General features: G+C 44.7%; 1 protein-coding gene across 5 annotated transcripts in view; it reads left to right on the top strand.

Annotated features, from left to right (window-relative positions):
• Window positions 1–16867, top strand: part of Slc10a7 (solute carrier family 10 member 7) — a 227547-nt gene that overhangs the window by 151508 nt on the left and 59172 nt on the right. For all 5 annotated transcript variants that reach the window (XM_028892893.2, XM_028892892.2, XM_028892891.2 and 2 more), the window contains exon 6: window positions 13816–13851. In XM_028892893.2, coding sequence (XP_028748726.1) covers window positions 13816–13851 — 36 coding nt within the window. The remainder of the gene's footprint in view (window positions 1–13815; window positions 13852–16867) is intronic.

Raw genomic sequence — 16867 nt, 5'->3', positions numbered from 1 at the left:
GTCTAATACTTTAAAAGTGCTTTCCACAACTTTTTTGCATTTTCCTAACACAGTAAAATTGGGACGTTGACGTGTGTGTGTGTGTGTGTGTGTGTGTGTGTGTGTGTGTGTGTGTGTGTGTGTGTTGATCATGGCTCACTCATACCACAGTGCACGTGTGGTGGTCAGGACAGCATCAGGAGTCAGCCCTCTCCTTGCACGCTGTCTTGCAACAGGTTTGGTTTTGTGTCTCTGTGGTTTGCTGCTGTGTACCCCAGGCTAACTGGCTGGTGAACTTCTTACCTCGCCTAACGGTACCGCGATTACAAAGGTGTGCTCCTGTTTTCTGCTTTCCATGGCACTGAAGATTCGAACTCAGTCCTCAGACTTGCATGACAGATGCTTTTCAGCTCCAGCAGTGATCTTATTGTTGAACACTTTATACAAAACCTTACATGATCACCAGGTGGCCAAGGCCACTCAGTAGTTAGTGTAAGTCATTAATTATCTGCTGGCCCAGTCCTGGCTTTCCCTCCTGTTTCCTGTTTAGTGCAGCTTTGGGGAGCACTGCCCCAGAGAAATTTGGAATCCAAGATTCATGTCTAAGCTGTTCACACTCAGGGCCATTTTTCTTCTTCTACCCACTGATCCTCGTTCCGGATGGACACTGGCGGTGGGAAGTGGGAAATAGACTTTGAAAAGACAACCCCTCTTTCCTTGGGGGTGGGAGGAAAGGCTGGTGACCACTGATGCTCACAGGAGGTGCATACCTTCTTAGGAGCATTGGTTAGTTCATCTTCTCTGGACAGGAGCCTCTCTGAGTGAAAATAGTGAGGGCTCGTTTTCTGTGCTGGGGGAGGGTCTACTAAGGAATATCACAAAACCTGGAGTAAATCCAACTAAAGATGTGAGCCAAGGCAGATAGGATGCAGCTGCTTCATCCCTGGTGTTGGTCAGCACAGCAGTGCCCACAGCAGAGTGTGCTGTCCTTCAGACACGTCTAAAAGTGGTGGGTGAGCCTTGCCAAGCCCATTCATTTCACATGAATAGAGGTCTGCTTTTCTGTCTGTCTGTTTAGATTAAAGCTTTGGAATAAATCTGAACAGTAGTTTTGATTAAACTGTTATTTTCAATGCCTTATTTAAAAGGAAATCAATTTCTAATTATTCTAGAAAGCCCTTTTTCCTCCTCTAAGCACCCAGAGGCCTGAATGAAATCCCCAGGGCCCAAAAATCTCACTAGTCACCCCATTGCCTCTTTCTCTGTCCTCGCTGGGCCCTTGTTCGAGCCCCCCCACACACCCCCACCTTGCACCCGCCTCTTCTGAGTCTTGCTGACCCGTTCCTCCCCAGCTGTATCACCATCTGGGGCTGTTGTGTTTCATTTTTTTGTGGGTTTGATTTTTTGAGACAGGGTTTCTCTGTGTAGCCCTGGCTGTCCTGGATCTCGCTCTGTAGAGCAGGCTGGCCTCAAACTCACAAAGATCTGCCTCCTCTGCATCCCGTGTGCTGGGATTAAAGGCGTGCGCCCCCACCACCCAGCTGTTTTTTGTTTTTTAAGCAGGCAGACAGAAGAGAGCTCCTATTGTACGGTTCCCGTTTCTTAGTCTGGTATAACGCCCCGTCTGCCACTTCTTTTTCTTGTGTGTGTAGCAAATAACATCATTCAGGCAGTGACCTTGGGTCTTCTGGCTGTGGGCCGCACTCCAGCTGTTCTCCTGAGCACATGTGCTGTTAGAAATAAAGATCTGGGATTGGGATGTCGTACCCTTGCTGGTTCTTGCGCTTCCACTAACGCTGCAGCCGTGAGTACTGAGATGGCCGTCCTTGGGCGTTAGTGTCAGAGTGTGTAAAAGGATGTAGTCATCTCTAATGTTCTCCACTTCCCTAAGCCCTCAGAGAAGTCTTGATCAGGATGGAGACAATAACATGATAGTATTGATCCTGGATTCCCATCTCACCCCACCCCACCCAACTCTCTTAAATTTCTGTATAATTCTCCCATCTACTTCCGATTTCTTGTCTGTAAAATGAAAGTCGTAACAACACTTTGTTATAAGTGTGTTAAGGACTGCGTGAGTTATGTGTATAAAAAGCATAAACTGGCTTAGTATACATACATACAAAGCTTTCGCTGTGTCAGCCGACTCATAGCTATTACCAATGTAAGATGTCCTGCTCCCTGAGAGAAGCATATGTGGATACACATCCATCCATCTATCCATCCATCCATCCACCCACCCACCCACTGGTCCAGCAAAAAAATTTCTCAAGTGCCTCATATCAACCAAGCACTGTTGTTTTGAAAATGCCAATAATTCGAGTAGTAAACATACATGTAATCATTTCAGCTGCTGGAAATAAAGATCTAGTGTTACCCCAGTGACCTAAGAGGTTATTTAGCACATTAAGTTATTGGAGTGCCTTTGACAAGAGACTATGTATGTATGTATGTATGTATGTATATATGTATGTATGTATGTGTATATATGTACATACATATAAATGCACATATATACCTATGTACATATGAAATTTGACTTGTATTGCTATCCGTATCTTAACCATACTCTCTTTTAAGTTCTTGTTTTCTCCTTTGTTCATTTTTCCCACCCCTCTTCTCCCTTTCCTTGGGCCACCCCCTGACCTTTCAGCTATCGATGTGATTCCTGTCCTGCAGTCTTCGTTGTCACGGTACCCATGGTCGCCCATGTTCTCTGTAAGCCCCATGTTTCTCACCTGTAAATTGACAGTCAGGTTTCTTAGACTTTAAATGAAATAATATTTGAAAACCATTTAACATAGTTCCTACTATATAACATTTCTGAGTAAATTCTGGCTGTTGGTTTCTTGGTAGTATTTGCTACCCTCTTGTGGTGGCTTCAATAGAAATAACCCCCATAGGCTCATAGATTTGAATGCTTGGTCCCCAGGGACCAACAATATTAGGAGGAAGTGTGTCACTGAGGGCTGAGGTCTCAGATGCTCAAACCAGGCCCAGTGTCGCCCTCTCTTCCTGCTGCCTGCTCATCCAGATGTAGAACTCTCAGCTACCTCTCCACCACCATAGTGTCTTCTCATTAGGTGTCTGCCTGCGCACTACCACGTCCTGCCATGATGATAATGGACTGAACCTCTGAAACTGTAAGCCAGCCCCAATTAAATGTTTTCCTTTATAAGAATTGCTGTGGTCATGGTGTCCCTTCACAGAAATAGAAACTTTTAAGACACCACTAAAACAGTGAGTCTAAAGCAAGAAGCTCCACAAGTTCCTATGGATATGTTTCAGACTGGGTATGCTGCAGATGTCTTTCTGTATGCTGTGAAATGTATTGCTTTGATTGATTGATTGATTGATTGATTGATTGATAAAACACTGATTGGCCAGTAGCCAGTATAGTGTAGTATAGCCAGTATTGGCCAGGCAGGAAGTATAATGTAGGTGGGATAAGCAGAGAGGAGAATTCTGGGAAGTGGAAGGCTGAGTCAGCAGATGCTGCCAGCCACCATTGCCATGAGAAGTAAAGATGTAAAGTACCGGTAAAACCACAAGCCATGTGGCAAGGTATAGATTTATAGAAATGAGTTAATTTAAGATATAAGAACTAGATAGCAAGAAGCCTGCCACGACCATACAGTTTAGAAGTAATATAAGTCTCTGTGTCTTTACTTGGGTCTGAGTGGCTGTCCCCCCCCCCCCGACTGGAGAAATCTCCAGCTACACAGGGTGAGCTTTGGTCAGCCATTGGGTTGTATAGAATTAATCTGTTGACATTAGGAAGCTGGGCTTCTTGTGCATCGTGTTTGCTGTGCTAACAATGGATGGATTGTTCTCCTAGTCCTAGGGAAAGCCACACTGCAGATCCTTATTGCAGCATATGCCCACAGAGGAGGCCTGCAGGCCCAAATGAACCTTTGACATAAGATCTTGCCTTCACCCCAGAAGCCGGTGTCTTTATAGTGTAGTCTCAGAAGCTGACCCTCACTCTGTCTCCTCCTGCTGCCTCCTAGGCCTGTTGCATACAGATAAGAATTTTAAGACACTTCTTTGGGTTTACTTGCCTTCTGTATGTTTACAGATTTAAGTGTTTTAAATCTGTAAACATACAGAAGATTCACATGAAATTTCCTTGGAGAACACAGGATATCTTGCTGTGGGCATTAATTGTGCCTTAGTTTTTTTTGTCAGCTTAATCTGCACAGAAAAGGCCAAGTTAGCAGCTAACTGTTTAATACAGGGGGTGAGTTTCCATGGCCAGAAAGAAAGAATTACTCACTTTAAAGGTAAAAAGAAAATCAAACATGGTGGCATATATCTATAATTCTAACACTTAGGAGGTGGACACAGGAAGTTCCGGTGCTTAAGGCCAGCATTGGCTACATAGCAAGTTTGATCCCATATTTAAAAAAATGCAAAAAGAGAAATCATGCATTTTGACACTGTTTTTCATCATTAACATCTGTCATTGTGTTGGTGGTAGTCAGTAATACACATGTTTTTTCTTTTTGTGGTTCTTCTTTATCTGCTTTGCAACTCTGAATATTAGGACCCTAAATTCAGTTTGTTCAGTTCTACATTTTTATTTCCCCTCCCCACTGGTCCTTCCTCTCGCACATCACTTTTAGCAAGGAGTCAATTTTGGAAAAGAGAAGTTGTCCCAAGATAAGCAGGCTCTTTCTGGTGGCTCCGACAGATGACCTCATCAAGTGCTGTCTGTCTGCTGGCTTGGAGAGATGACCTCATCAAGTCCTGAGAACACTGACATTTGTGACTGCTGAATCTCCATCCCTGACAAGTCCTACAGAAAGGGGGCAGGATCAACAGCTGGAGTCTTGCAGATGTCACTGTGCATGCCCGGAAGGGGAAAGTGGATGGTCTACACTACTAGCAAGTCATTTGATGTTCGTCTGGAGGAAGATAAGGAGTTACAGAGGAATGTGCTGTGATGTTCCAGGGATTAGCATGGCTCCACTGAAAGCCGGGTTATTAGAGAGAATAGCCTCTTGCACTTCTTTTTTTTTGTGAAATATAGTTCTTAATCCAGAGCAACACTAAGGCACAGAGATCTGCCACTCATCACCTCCAGGGCACCTGTGGCCATTCCTGTTTATTTACCTGTTGTGGTCGCTGGCCGTTTTCCAGGTACAACAGGCAAGTGGAGGGATTCTAGCAGTGCAGCCTCAGATGATGGTCTGGCCCAACACAGCTTCTGCTCTGGGTTCTAAATCCACCCACCCACTCAGAAGCTCACCTACAGACTGCCCAAAGAGGTTGCCAAAGTGAGGATTATAAAGTCATTGGTTTGGGGAATAGCCCGCTGCTGCCAGTTCTGAGACCGCATTCCAACCTATCAAGGGTCTAGATTTCAAAAGGACACTTATTGGATTTACCCATTTAAAAAGTAAAAGAGGAAATTGTGAATTGGACATCAGTTCCATTGGTCAGAACCTTACTTTATTTGAGTGATAGTGTCCAAGAATCAGTGTTATCTTTGAGGAACATTTTTTGATCATTACGAAGGATTATCTGGCTATCCTTTTCTTGTCTGAGCTTATTAGCCCTGTGATTATATTTGAAGAAAGTTATAGTGAGTTTGGTAACGTGTGTGCTTAATTGACCCAATGTTGACTAAGTTGCTGGGTACCTCCTCTGTTGGAAGACAGCTCTGTCTTGTGTTTTAATATATTTTTGGAGCACAGACACTGCCCACTCTGTGTTCATGGCCTTTTCAAGGTTGTTTGAATAGAGTCTCCCTGAGGAGAAAGGGCTGGTCTGTCTTCTGCCCATTAGAAAAGATGCATGTTCCCTGGCTGAGACAGTATTCTTTCCAGTGATGCTACCCACGGCCCATGCAGACATCAGCCTGAGCATCTGTGTCACCTGCTGGAATTGGGACTGACGAGATGGCATCAGTGCCTGCTTCAGCTGCTTGCTGAGTGACAGAAGCCTTTGCCTCTGACCCAGGAGTCTTGGCTCTTCAAAGAGTTGGCCAGACTCTGTTCTGTGTACTCCCTCGCTCCGTCTCCCTCCTCTGCTCCCTTCTACCCTTCCTGTTTAATTGTCTCACAGTCATTTCAGTGCGGTGCTTCAGCCCACAGTCTGTGCTCTTAACTTCTCCTCTTCTGTGCAGCAGGAACAACCTACTGTGTGCTGAGGATTCAGCCACTGTGTCCACTGTCCTGATGCAGCATTCAGCTTCGGGCCCATATAAGCAGCTACTGCATCTCAGCAGGAGGCCTCGTGGACCCCTCACACTTATCTTGCCCAAGGAAAGTGAGACTAACCAGGGCCATCTTGGCCAAGTAATTGGCTCTGTGGTGTCTTGTTTGGTCAAGAATCACCTAATTCAGAAAACCAGGAAATTACTCCTCCTTCCTTCTTGCCACTGTCCCCTACCCTCAGCTAATTGATCCATCCATCCATCTGTCCGTCCGTCTGTCCGTCCATCCATGCATCTTCAAGGACTTCCCCCATCTTCATCTCCTCTAAAATTCCATCCTCTTAGCTCACATCAACTTCTGCTTAGAGTGTGGCATGTTGCACAAATCCTAAATGGCCTTGTAATAAAAACCCAGAGCCAGCTATCAGGGTGAAAGCTGAAAGATCAGAGAGGCAGAGCAAGCCACAGCCACCACCTCTTACCTCACCAACTCCTCAGCCTGAAAGAGCCGGGAAGGGCAGGGCGAACTCCTATCTCCTGCCTTATGTTCCTTTCTCTGCCCAGCCGTATCACTTCCTGTCTCAACCTTCCTAGTGCTGGGATTAAAGGTGTGTGCCACCACTGCCTGGCTCTGTTTCTCTTTTAGACTGGATTAATATCATGTAGCCCAGCATGGCCTTGAACTCACAGAGATCCAGGTGGATCTCTGCCTCCTCGCGTGCTAGGATTAAAGGTGTGTGCCACCACTGCCTGACCTCCATGGCTGACTCTGTGGCTGGCTCTGTCCTCTGATCTTCAGGCAAGCTTTATTTCTTAGATTACAGACAGTATACCACAGTGGCAGGTTTCCTCCATCCCAGTCTTCCACTTTGCTCTCCTCTAAGATGTCACCATGATGTCACCACAGTCTTGTCCTCCTCTCTTCTTGTTCTTCTTGTGGTGTCCCATCATTGACACAAGCCCAAACCCCAGGATGGATTGATTACTAGACCATTCTGTGTGTCTTTGGATTCTCAAGTTCATCCTTCCCAACCGCACAGCCCACTGTACTCCCAGTTTGAGTTTCTGTGGGTTCTTCTCCCTGCCCCTCCCCTCCCCGCCCTTCCTCTCCCCTCTCCTCTGTTCCTTCTTTTGGTTTCTCACCCCGACTGAGTCCTTTCAGAGCACTCTGAGATTTTTGTTTTGTGTGCTCATCACGTTATTATAGTTGCTTGTCTCTGGTCTCTGAAAACTCGGAGAAGACATGGGTGTGTTTGTGCCATTTGTCATTGTATACCTTAGCCTCAAACAGAGCTAGTGTGTTTTTCTCAGGCTATGTGATAGCCATTGTTGTTGTTGTTTGATTGGGTGGTTTGTTGCTTTGTGGGGAACAGAGTCTCATTTAGCCAGGCTGACCTCACTGTTGTGTTGTGATGACAGACACACACCTGCACACAAGGCTATTTCTTCCTTAAAGAACTCATGTGCTTTGTTGTCAATGTAGTATCATATATTGTCAACTTCATGTGCTGTAGCAGGAATCCTAAAAGTTCTTATCAATAAAATCAAACCTGAGGCCAGTTATTGGGGTGAACACTGGAAGGTCAGAGAAGCAGAATAAGCCACAGCTACCTCACCTCACCAGTTGCTCAGCTGATCCTGTTTCCTCAGACTGGAAGCTTCTGAGTCCTCATCCAGAATGAATATTAGCTGAACTGTGCTGCTCGAAAGCCTGAAAGCTTAACCAGCCAAATGCTTCTAGTTTCTGGTCCTCACGCCTTATATACCTTTCTGTTTTCTACCATCACTCCCTGGGATTAAAGGCTCGCTTTCTGGGATTAAAGGCGTGAATCATCATGCTTGGCTATATCCTTGAGTCATGGATTTCTGCCTCTGGAATGCTAGGATTAAAGGTGTGAGTGCCACCATTTTCTAGCCTTCGTATTTAGTGGCTGTTCTGTCTCTGACCCCAGATAAGTTTATTAGGGTGCACAATATTTTGGAGAACACAATACCACCACAATATGCTCCCCATTTTGTTTAAATTTAGGTATCCTTGGAACTGCCCACACCACTCTTTTATAATTCAATGCTTTGAATTTGTTGACTAGAACCACATACTGGCTGGCCAAAGCCTTGTTCCTGAAGGGTGAACTTTTCCCAGCTTTTTAACAGACCTTTATATGTTAGCCATAAGGCAAAAGCAGAGAGCTGGAAGAATCATTATTGTTACCTTTTCAAAGTTAATTTTTGCACTAATGTACAAATAAAAGAAAGGTATTTCCAAAGTTTAATTTTTAAAAAGTTAGCATGATTTCCTCACACATATGGAACAAATAGGCTGGACATTCACTCTTAAGGATAATCAGGCATCAGCACATGTTAAATGGCTCCCAAGGTGATAGTGGACATTTATATATAGGCCACCGGAAAAACATATTAAATGCATTTACATTATAGACAGAACTGGTTAGTTTTCATTACAGGTCAACAGAACAATAACTTTTAGGGCCATTTTTTTCCCACTACAAGACAAATAAATTGTAAATTACCAAATAAATTGTATAAATTATGTGTTACATAGTCAGGTCACTAGACAATAGTAAATAGGAGTCCAAGAAAGAAAAGTCTATCTGTCCAGGTAGCTGTGAAATCCTTGGGTTGGCCTGTGTCTGCCCAGGTAGCTGCAGAATCCTTGGGTTAGCCATTGTCTGCCTAGGTAGCTGTGAGATCCTTGGGTTGGCCAGTGTCTGTTCAGGTAGCTGTGGAGTCCTTGACTTGGTCAGTGGGCTCCAGCTTCACACTGCAAGGACAGCCTTTCTGTCTCATTTCTACGGATCAGGACATTTCTATTATGCAGTCTGTCCATCTTTGAATGCATCTTGGTGAGGGTACATTAGAAGAAGGCTCAAAACCAGCCTAGGAGGAACCAAGGACTTTGACACTAGGGAGACTCAATGTCAGCAGCAGCATTACTACTGAAGTATCAGGAGCGGAGAGGGCTAAAGCACCCAGGAGTCTCATTGCACCAGGCGTGAGTCAGTGAAAAGGCTCTGTCAAAGAAGAGAGGTGGGCCTTCCTCTGGTGACAGCAATGTTGATGGTTTGGGGTTTCAGAAAGTGTTCCCACCTTAGCATGATGGCACACACCTTCAATTCCAGGAGGCAGAGGCAGGCAGACCTCTGTGAGTTCAAGGCCAGCCTGGTCTACAAAGCAAGTTCCAGGACAGCCAGGTCTGTCATACCAAGACACCCTGTCTTGGAAAAAAAAAGTGTTTCCTCTGATATTGGACCTTTAGTCAGGGCCATTGATTGGGAAGAGCAAGTGTCTGGACAAGACACAGCCACTCAACTCACATTTCTTATGAGGATGTACAAGAGGTAGACAGTGAGGACTTAGACCAAGTGGTCCCAAGATCCTTTGCAAAGCTGAGCTCCTGTCATTCTGTGTAGTCAAGTTATGCAGAAGGTACTGGGTGCTGGCCTCAGACATCAGTAACTGTAAGATCACTGGAACTGTTACAGCAAAACCTCTTCATAGGTTTTTCTTTAAAAATAGCATGAGAAGTTCATTTCAGTTTCTCTTTTTGTGAGTCCTGTTGCTGAGAGAGACATGTTACAGTTCTCTAGCTGTTACCAGGGCTTCCTTGTTTACTTGCGAGTGTCTGAATGACAGTGTCGGACTTGACACTCTTCCCTTTCCACTGTGGCAGTGGCTCTCACCGAGGTGTAAATGGATCTAGGGAAGTTTCCCAGGAGACGTGACATGTCCTTCGTGATCTGAGTTCTCCAGTGTTGCAGCAGAAGGCTTTGCATGATACCAGCTGCCATGACCCTGACCTTCAAAAGCTGCAAGTGCTGGGCCTTCTCTGTCAAGAAGTTACTTAAGAAAGAGAGGAGAGAAAATTCAAGGGCCCTTTGTAGACCCATGTTTATTTGATGCTCTGTCTTTTAGTGTTCATTGCTAACACCATTTTAAATTTGAGTGCACACCTTTCCCACCTTTACCACTGATGTTTGCAAAAGCCAGGCTTTAGAGGACTGTATTAGCCACACCACACAGTGCTCACTTTATGGTCTAGTTCATGTCATCAGAAAACACATTGAGTTTTTAAGCTCCTCTCTGATTTAACCCTTAAAATAGAACTCCAACGAAATGGCTTAACATTTATTATAAATATGTTAACTTTTCATTTAATTTATTTATAATTTTGTGTATGTATGTGGAGGGGTGAGGGGTGGGGCTTGCCACAGTGAACAGGTGGAAGTCAGTTGTCTCCTTCCTCCTTTAAATGGGTTCCAGCCTTAGGAACTTAGGCCATGTGGCCTGCATCACCAAACAGCAAACACCTTTACTCTGAGCCATCTTTCGGGCCACTGAAGACTGTATAATCATCGTTCAAGAGTTTGGGCTCTGAAGTGAAAGAAACAAATGGCCTCCACACTTTCCTCTCCGTGTCCAAGGTTCAGCTCCTTACCTTGTATAAGGATAATTATAGTGCAGAGCTCATAGGGTGGTTCTGAAGATTTCATAAAATAATAGACATGAAGTCCTTAGCACAGTATCTGACATGAGTACTTAATAAATATGGGTTGTTATAGGTGTGGTAATAATTCTGATGACTTTACCCAAACTTAATAGTGCTCATACCACAGCTGATGGCATTGGAGATGACTCAGTACCTAATATAACTGAACAAGGGGGTTCAGCGTTTCTAATAATCCAGTCATAGTTAATGAACTTGAACCACCCTTATTGAAAAATAATGAGGAATATTCAAGTCAGAATTATATGGTGCATCCTGTCCAGCAAATTTTCCTATCTCAGGACTGAATGTTGTTAGTCCTTGGTAGAACAAGAAAGAAATTATTGTATAGGTTACTGCACATTTGGAGTTTCTCCACAGAGAAAGCTCAGATACCTGTGTTGTGCTTTCCAGAGTGCGGTCATCTCCGAGAGGCACTTATCAATTAGGCCCCAGGTTCTATGGCCACTGCCCCCCCCCATGTGTCAGGGTAGAATTCGGCAGGAAGTGGTGCTGGTGGTAGAGCTCTGCTTCCAAGGGACCAGTGAACTTAGAGCTGGATGATGCTGGCTCATCCCCAACTTGTGCCATCTTTGCTATGTGACCTTGTGTTGGGTTGCTTGGCCTTTCAGAACCCTTCTTTCCCCATGTAGAGGAGAGGGCCACAGTGTAACTCACCCCCTTATGTCGGGGAGAGTCACGTTTTAAAACATACATGAATGTGCTGAAGCAAAACAGCATTGATAGGATTTATGTTCTTACTAATCCCACTGGCATCTGGTTATTATAAAGAAAAATGAAATGGCCATCAGGAAGAACAGTGGGCCCTAGGCACTGTGTGACAGCCAGCACGCCATCAGCTCTAGTACAAATGTCACCAGAGTGCGTGCTCAGCCTCTCCTACACAGAAATGTCTTAGCCCATCTCAGATGTCACGGCGTTTCTCAGCAGCGCCACTAGTTAGTACTGGTGACAAAACATAACATAAAGCAAGTTGCTGTTGTGTTTGTTTGCATTTAGGTGGATTAACGGGCCGAGGCCAGGACTAGTTAGGTTACAAGGCACTTCAAGTCCACATCCCACACACTGAACTATGAACTCTCTGTAACCGGGCAGCTTGCTTTGCTCAGAGGCCAGCAGACCCCGAAGGCCTGCGGAACGGCTCTCTACCTGCTTTGCTTCGCATGTGTCTGTGCTTTCCTGCTCAAATTCTCATGGCTGTGGGGGTGCCTCTCCCTTCCTGGGCTAGCCCTTTCTCCTACCAGATCACTTTCCATGAATTCTCCAACCCCAGTATCTCTTCCACCAGGAAACCTCCCAAAGGTAAATAATCACCCTCTTTCACACTACTTCTCATACATCGGCATATTTGGCTTTACACCTCACTCTGTACTGAACTTGTCTCTAGGCTGTTAGCTATTGAAATACAGGAGCCGCGTTGGATTCACCCTCAATCAGCCATGAAGGAGCACAGAGCTGGTGTTTAAATGGATGTTTGATAAATGTTTCTAAAACTTATCATGAAATTGAGAGGTTCAACAACCAGTTTGTTTTCACTTTTACATTACTTTTTAAAGCTTGGAATTCCACCTAAATTCCAAATATATTCCAAATCACTAAAGACAAAAGTACCTTTTCAGGCCTGTAAAGTTACTTGCTGCCAAAGCGTCATGGCCTGAATTTGATCCCCAGGACCTACATGGTGGAAAGAGAATGGGCTTCTATAAGTTGTCCTCTGACCTTCACACATGCCTTGTGTGTGCATGTGTACACACAAACACACAGAATAAATGTAATTATAAGAATGAAATCTAGCAGCCGTCTTTCTTTATTATTATTAAAGTTCTGGTGATCAAACTCAGAGCCTTGTTCCTGCAGGACAAACACTCTGCCTCTGAGATCCACCCTCAGCCTCAGGCAGTAGCCTTTCTAAATTCAAATTATTTTGGGTTGGTACACCTAGCCCTCCAAAATGTGAGGCATGCTTCATAGAAACCCATGGAACTGATAAAGCCACAATGCATGCTGTAATGAAGAGATTTAAAGTATGACCCTCACACTGCTCTGCTCTCTCTGGCCACTTGCTTAAGTTCACACAGTAAACAATATTCATTCTATTATCCAATAGCAAAGCAAGGATATTCACATGAGTATAAACTAAAAGAATCATTATAATTATTGTTCCCATAGTATACGTTTTTTATGCCATGTTCACAACTGTGTAGTAACAGCAAAGACCAAAGACTTCCTTCTAAATACCAAAAGGATTGTTTATGGGTGAAAAAGGCAGCCCTTGGTCTCCCTGTCTCTCTGTCTCTTACACATGCACACATACATTCAGACTCTAAAATTTCAAAGTCTCAAACAGAGTGCATTAATAAAAATATGAAATGCTTTTTCTTGTGTAAATCACAACAAAGCTCTGAGTAATAAAGGAAGAACTAAGACACATCCTTGTCTGCTGCTCTCAAGTGAAGCCTGTCATGTTGACTTCCAACTCAAATGTGTGCTTTTAAGCAAAGCTAAAAGCTTGTATCCTGCCTCATTGACAACAGCCTCAAACTGTTCCCTGTCATCGAAGAAAACAAATCTTTTGCTCATTTCTGCCTGGGGGAGGCAGAGGGACTGAGGTGGTCCTGTGTGGCTGAATTAGATGAAAGACTTCCCTTCCGCCATGGAGACACAGAGTCTAATCAAGCGAAATGAGTTTGGAGATCGCAGCTCATTTCCTGGGGGAGATCAGTTCACATTACAAAATCACGACATCTCATTCATCACAGCCGACGTGGTCTTTGCTCAGGAGAGGACCCCAACTGGGACTAAACCACCTGTCTTCTCTCAAAAAGGGGCACTTTACCCAAAGTAGAGTAGAAGGCCTTGAGTGAGAGAGAGGACTTGCCAACCGCCAGGTTCCACCCCTGCAGGGCCTGTGCAGTGGGAAGGGAGTTTCGGTTGAAACGGAGGGAAGGTGGGTGTAAGGAGCATGGGCCTACAACTTCAGTGTGGCCTTATCCAAATAGTCATTAGGGACGTCAATGTGATGGTAGCAGAGCCGTCTCTCCTCATTTTGTTAGGAGTGAGAGGACTAGCGTGACTAGCGTTCCCACAAAATGGGGGAAGAAGTATGCTTTCTAGGCCGACAAACAACCATTCTCTCTCTTATTTCTTTCAGGGCATTGTTGTGACACCGTTGCTGCTGCTGCTTTTCGTGAGTATCTTGGTATTGCCTTTCATGTCTGCTATTGACGTATCTTAGTAAATACTATCTACTGGACTGCAGATGTGACTCGGTGGTAGATGCCTTTCCTAGCATGCTCAAGGCCTGAATTTGCATCCTAGCACCATGAGGGGAAAAAAGACCCCCCCACCTCCCAAGCCTTCTTCAAACCTTTATTCCTTATAATAACTCCGAAATCTGGATCCTTCGGTACAACTTGGTGACACGTTTTGATCTCCCCTCCCGGCAGAGCCCAGAGAATTATCCCTGAGACCCAGAAAATCCCACAGCCTTGCAATCCAGGGACAGCAGCTGGTCCTAGCGATTAGGCCTCCAGCTCCTGGGTAAATCATTAATTATCATAAAACAGTGACCTATGGCATGGATCACACATGTACTACTCATCCTTTTCTTTCTCAGTAAAGCTAAGTGATTAATAGTGACCTGGTGTTGGATCGTTTTTGAGAAAAAGAACCTTGAGCTAGGAGATCTGAGGCAGCTGAGATCCCAAAGCTGGTGCCTACTACAACTCATTCCCTAATCCTGGGAATACTACCACAACAGGTCCCGTTTGTAAACTGGAAAGCAGAAACTCCTAATGCAGTCCAGCTGTCAAGGACAACAAAATGTGCTGTAAGGAAATGTCAAAACTACAAGTAGATCCAGGCCACTGGCTAACTCAAAAGTTGTTCTGAAAATAAGAAATGCTAATTAACTGTCTTATTTCCTTTGGCAGTAAGCATATGAGAAATTAGATGAAAGATTATAATAGAAATTAATGTTATCTCATGCTGAGCAAAGCATATGTAATCATAAATGATACCTAAAATATTTTATGAACTGTGCAGTTTTTCAACACACACATCTTCCAAATATAAATCACTCCACTTCTCACGGAAATGTAGTGGGGATGCATGTCTAGGAATGAAATGAAGCTGTTTGACTAGCACTATTTGTCAGTGAATTAAAACTATGGGGAAAATTTATTTAATTATGGTATAATTACCCAAGTTGGAATTCAATTAGAGTAATCGAGTGGGCTTCTTCATTCCTTACCAGCTGTGTCTGGAGGAGGAAAGGCTAGATATACTATCAAACAGTTGGATTCTGCATCTTTCATGAAAGCCATTACCTTCCAGTAATAAGCCACAGCCTCACCTTGCCTTCTGAAATGCCGGCTCCACTCTTCCAAGGTTGGAAGAGTCGTCAGATCACTTCCCTCAGCAGAATGAACCTCATGTGTTTGAGCTCCTGCAATTCAGAATAGGCAGTGGGTCAAATTATTTGCATTCCTTCTGAAGAAATGACTTGCTGCCTGCCTACCTGCACATTGGATATGAGGAACTGGAATTATCCACTAGTATTTTTTGGCCAAGATTTGGCATCCCAGTAGAAACTTAGAAGGAGCTTTCTGCAGGTACAAAATGCCGGTTAGTCTGAGAGTCACAGGGCAGGTATAGCGCCCAGCACCGAGTGCATGCACAGTAATAAGCTGCATATCCTAGGTCTTATACATTACCAAATATGGAAGCCTAATTCCTGTGACTTAATCAAGAAGAGCTGGGGGAGTAGGGGATGTGGATCAATGGTAAAGTACTTGCCAGGCAAGCGCAATTACCTAAGTCTGAGCTCCGGAACCCATGTAAAAAGTAGAATGTAAAGATTCATGCTTGTAATCTCAGTGCCAGGAAGGCACATCCCAAGCTTGCTGGCTGACCAACCTGGCCAAACCAGGGAGCTTTGGGACAACAAAAAGATCCTGTCTCAAAACAAGAAAGGTAGAGCACAACTCGGAAAGACGCTGAGGTTGACCTTTGGCCTCCACAGTGTACACTCACACACAGGCACAGAGTGTGCAGATAGAGTTCCAGCCGCAGCTAGGGGGTTGAGCCCTGGAATTAAAAACCCTCACCCTCGTTCCGTCTGCATGTCATAACAAGACATGTCTCACTGATGAGTGTCTCAGCATCACGTTATCACAAGCTTTCCTCCACACAGAACTGTGAGCTTGTGAACTTTATGGTCTGACATTTTAAAGTGGAGAGACTCGAAAGCACTCCGAGCCCCTCAGCCAGAAGCCCTGTGCCTCCCTTCGGAGCAGTGCACTCCCCCGTTGGCTCAAAGGTGCCAGCCTGCCACATCACAGCTGCTTCTGTGTTGCTTGGCTTTTAGATCATGTCCATGGTGCACGTTCCTTTTGCCTGTTTGGGCTATTATTCATTTTGTAATGAGAATTTATAAAACACTTGGGTTCCAAGTCCTGTTTACTGAGCGGGACACATAATTGAGAGACTTAAACTACAAACACATTCCAGAAAAGCTGTTCTTTTTCTCCACTTCTATTAGGGGCTCTCAGGAAGATTTGTGGAAGCCCTAGCCTCCAACACACCCAAGGGTGGCCTTATTTGAAATCAGCCATTGCAAATGTAATTAGTTCAGATAAGGTCATACTGGAAGAGGGTGGGGCCCTTAATCCAGTGTGATTTGTGTCCTCATAAAACAAAGAGACAAATACACACAGGGTGAACCCCAGTGACAATGGAGGCGGAGGTCAGGGTGCAGCATTGACCAGCTGAAGGAACACTAGGGGCTGCTAGCAGTCTCGGGGATCTAGAAGACACGACAGAGGATGTTTCTAGACACGTTTCTGAGAAAACATGGCTGCACTTGATTTTAGACCCACAGCCTCCAGAGCTATGAGGCAGTGTTTCTGTTGGTTTAAGCTGCCTAGCTTGTGGTCTGTTAAAGAGCCCGACGAATTAATTTGAGCCCTGGAAATTACTTTAGCATATTTTAAAGATGGAAGTTGCTTGGTATTCCCACACAGTTGCTAAGGAATATAGTTTTTCTAGTGAAATCTCAGTTCCCTGTATTACTGACCTCCCAGAATATCCCCTTCACTGTCCTGCTCCAGTTGGAACCTGTCCTCTGGTTCACTTCAGCGGCCAACTCTTCCTGCCATGGAGACTTGCAGTGGAGGAAAGTGTCGTTCTTACACCCATCACCT

This window comes from Peromyscus leucopus, chromosome 5 (genome assembly GCF_004664715.2).
Source record: "Peromyscus leucopus breed LL Stock chromosome 5, UCI_PerLeu_2.1, whole genome shotgun sequence".
Taxonomy (NCBI): Eukaryota; Metazoa; Chordata; class Mammalia; order Rodentia; family Cricetidae; genus Peromyscus; species Peromyscus leucopus.
Note: the sequence above shows the minus strand (reverse complement) of the source record. Positions and strands in the feature narration are given on the sequence as shown.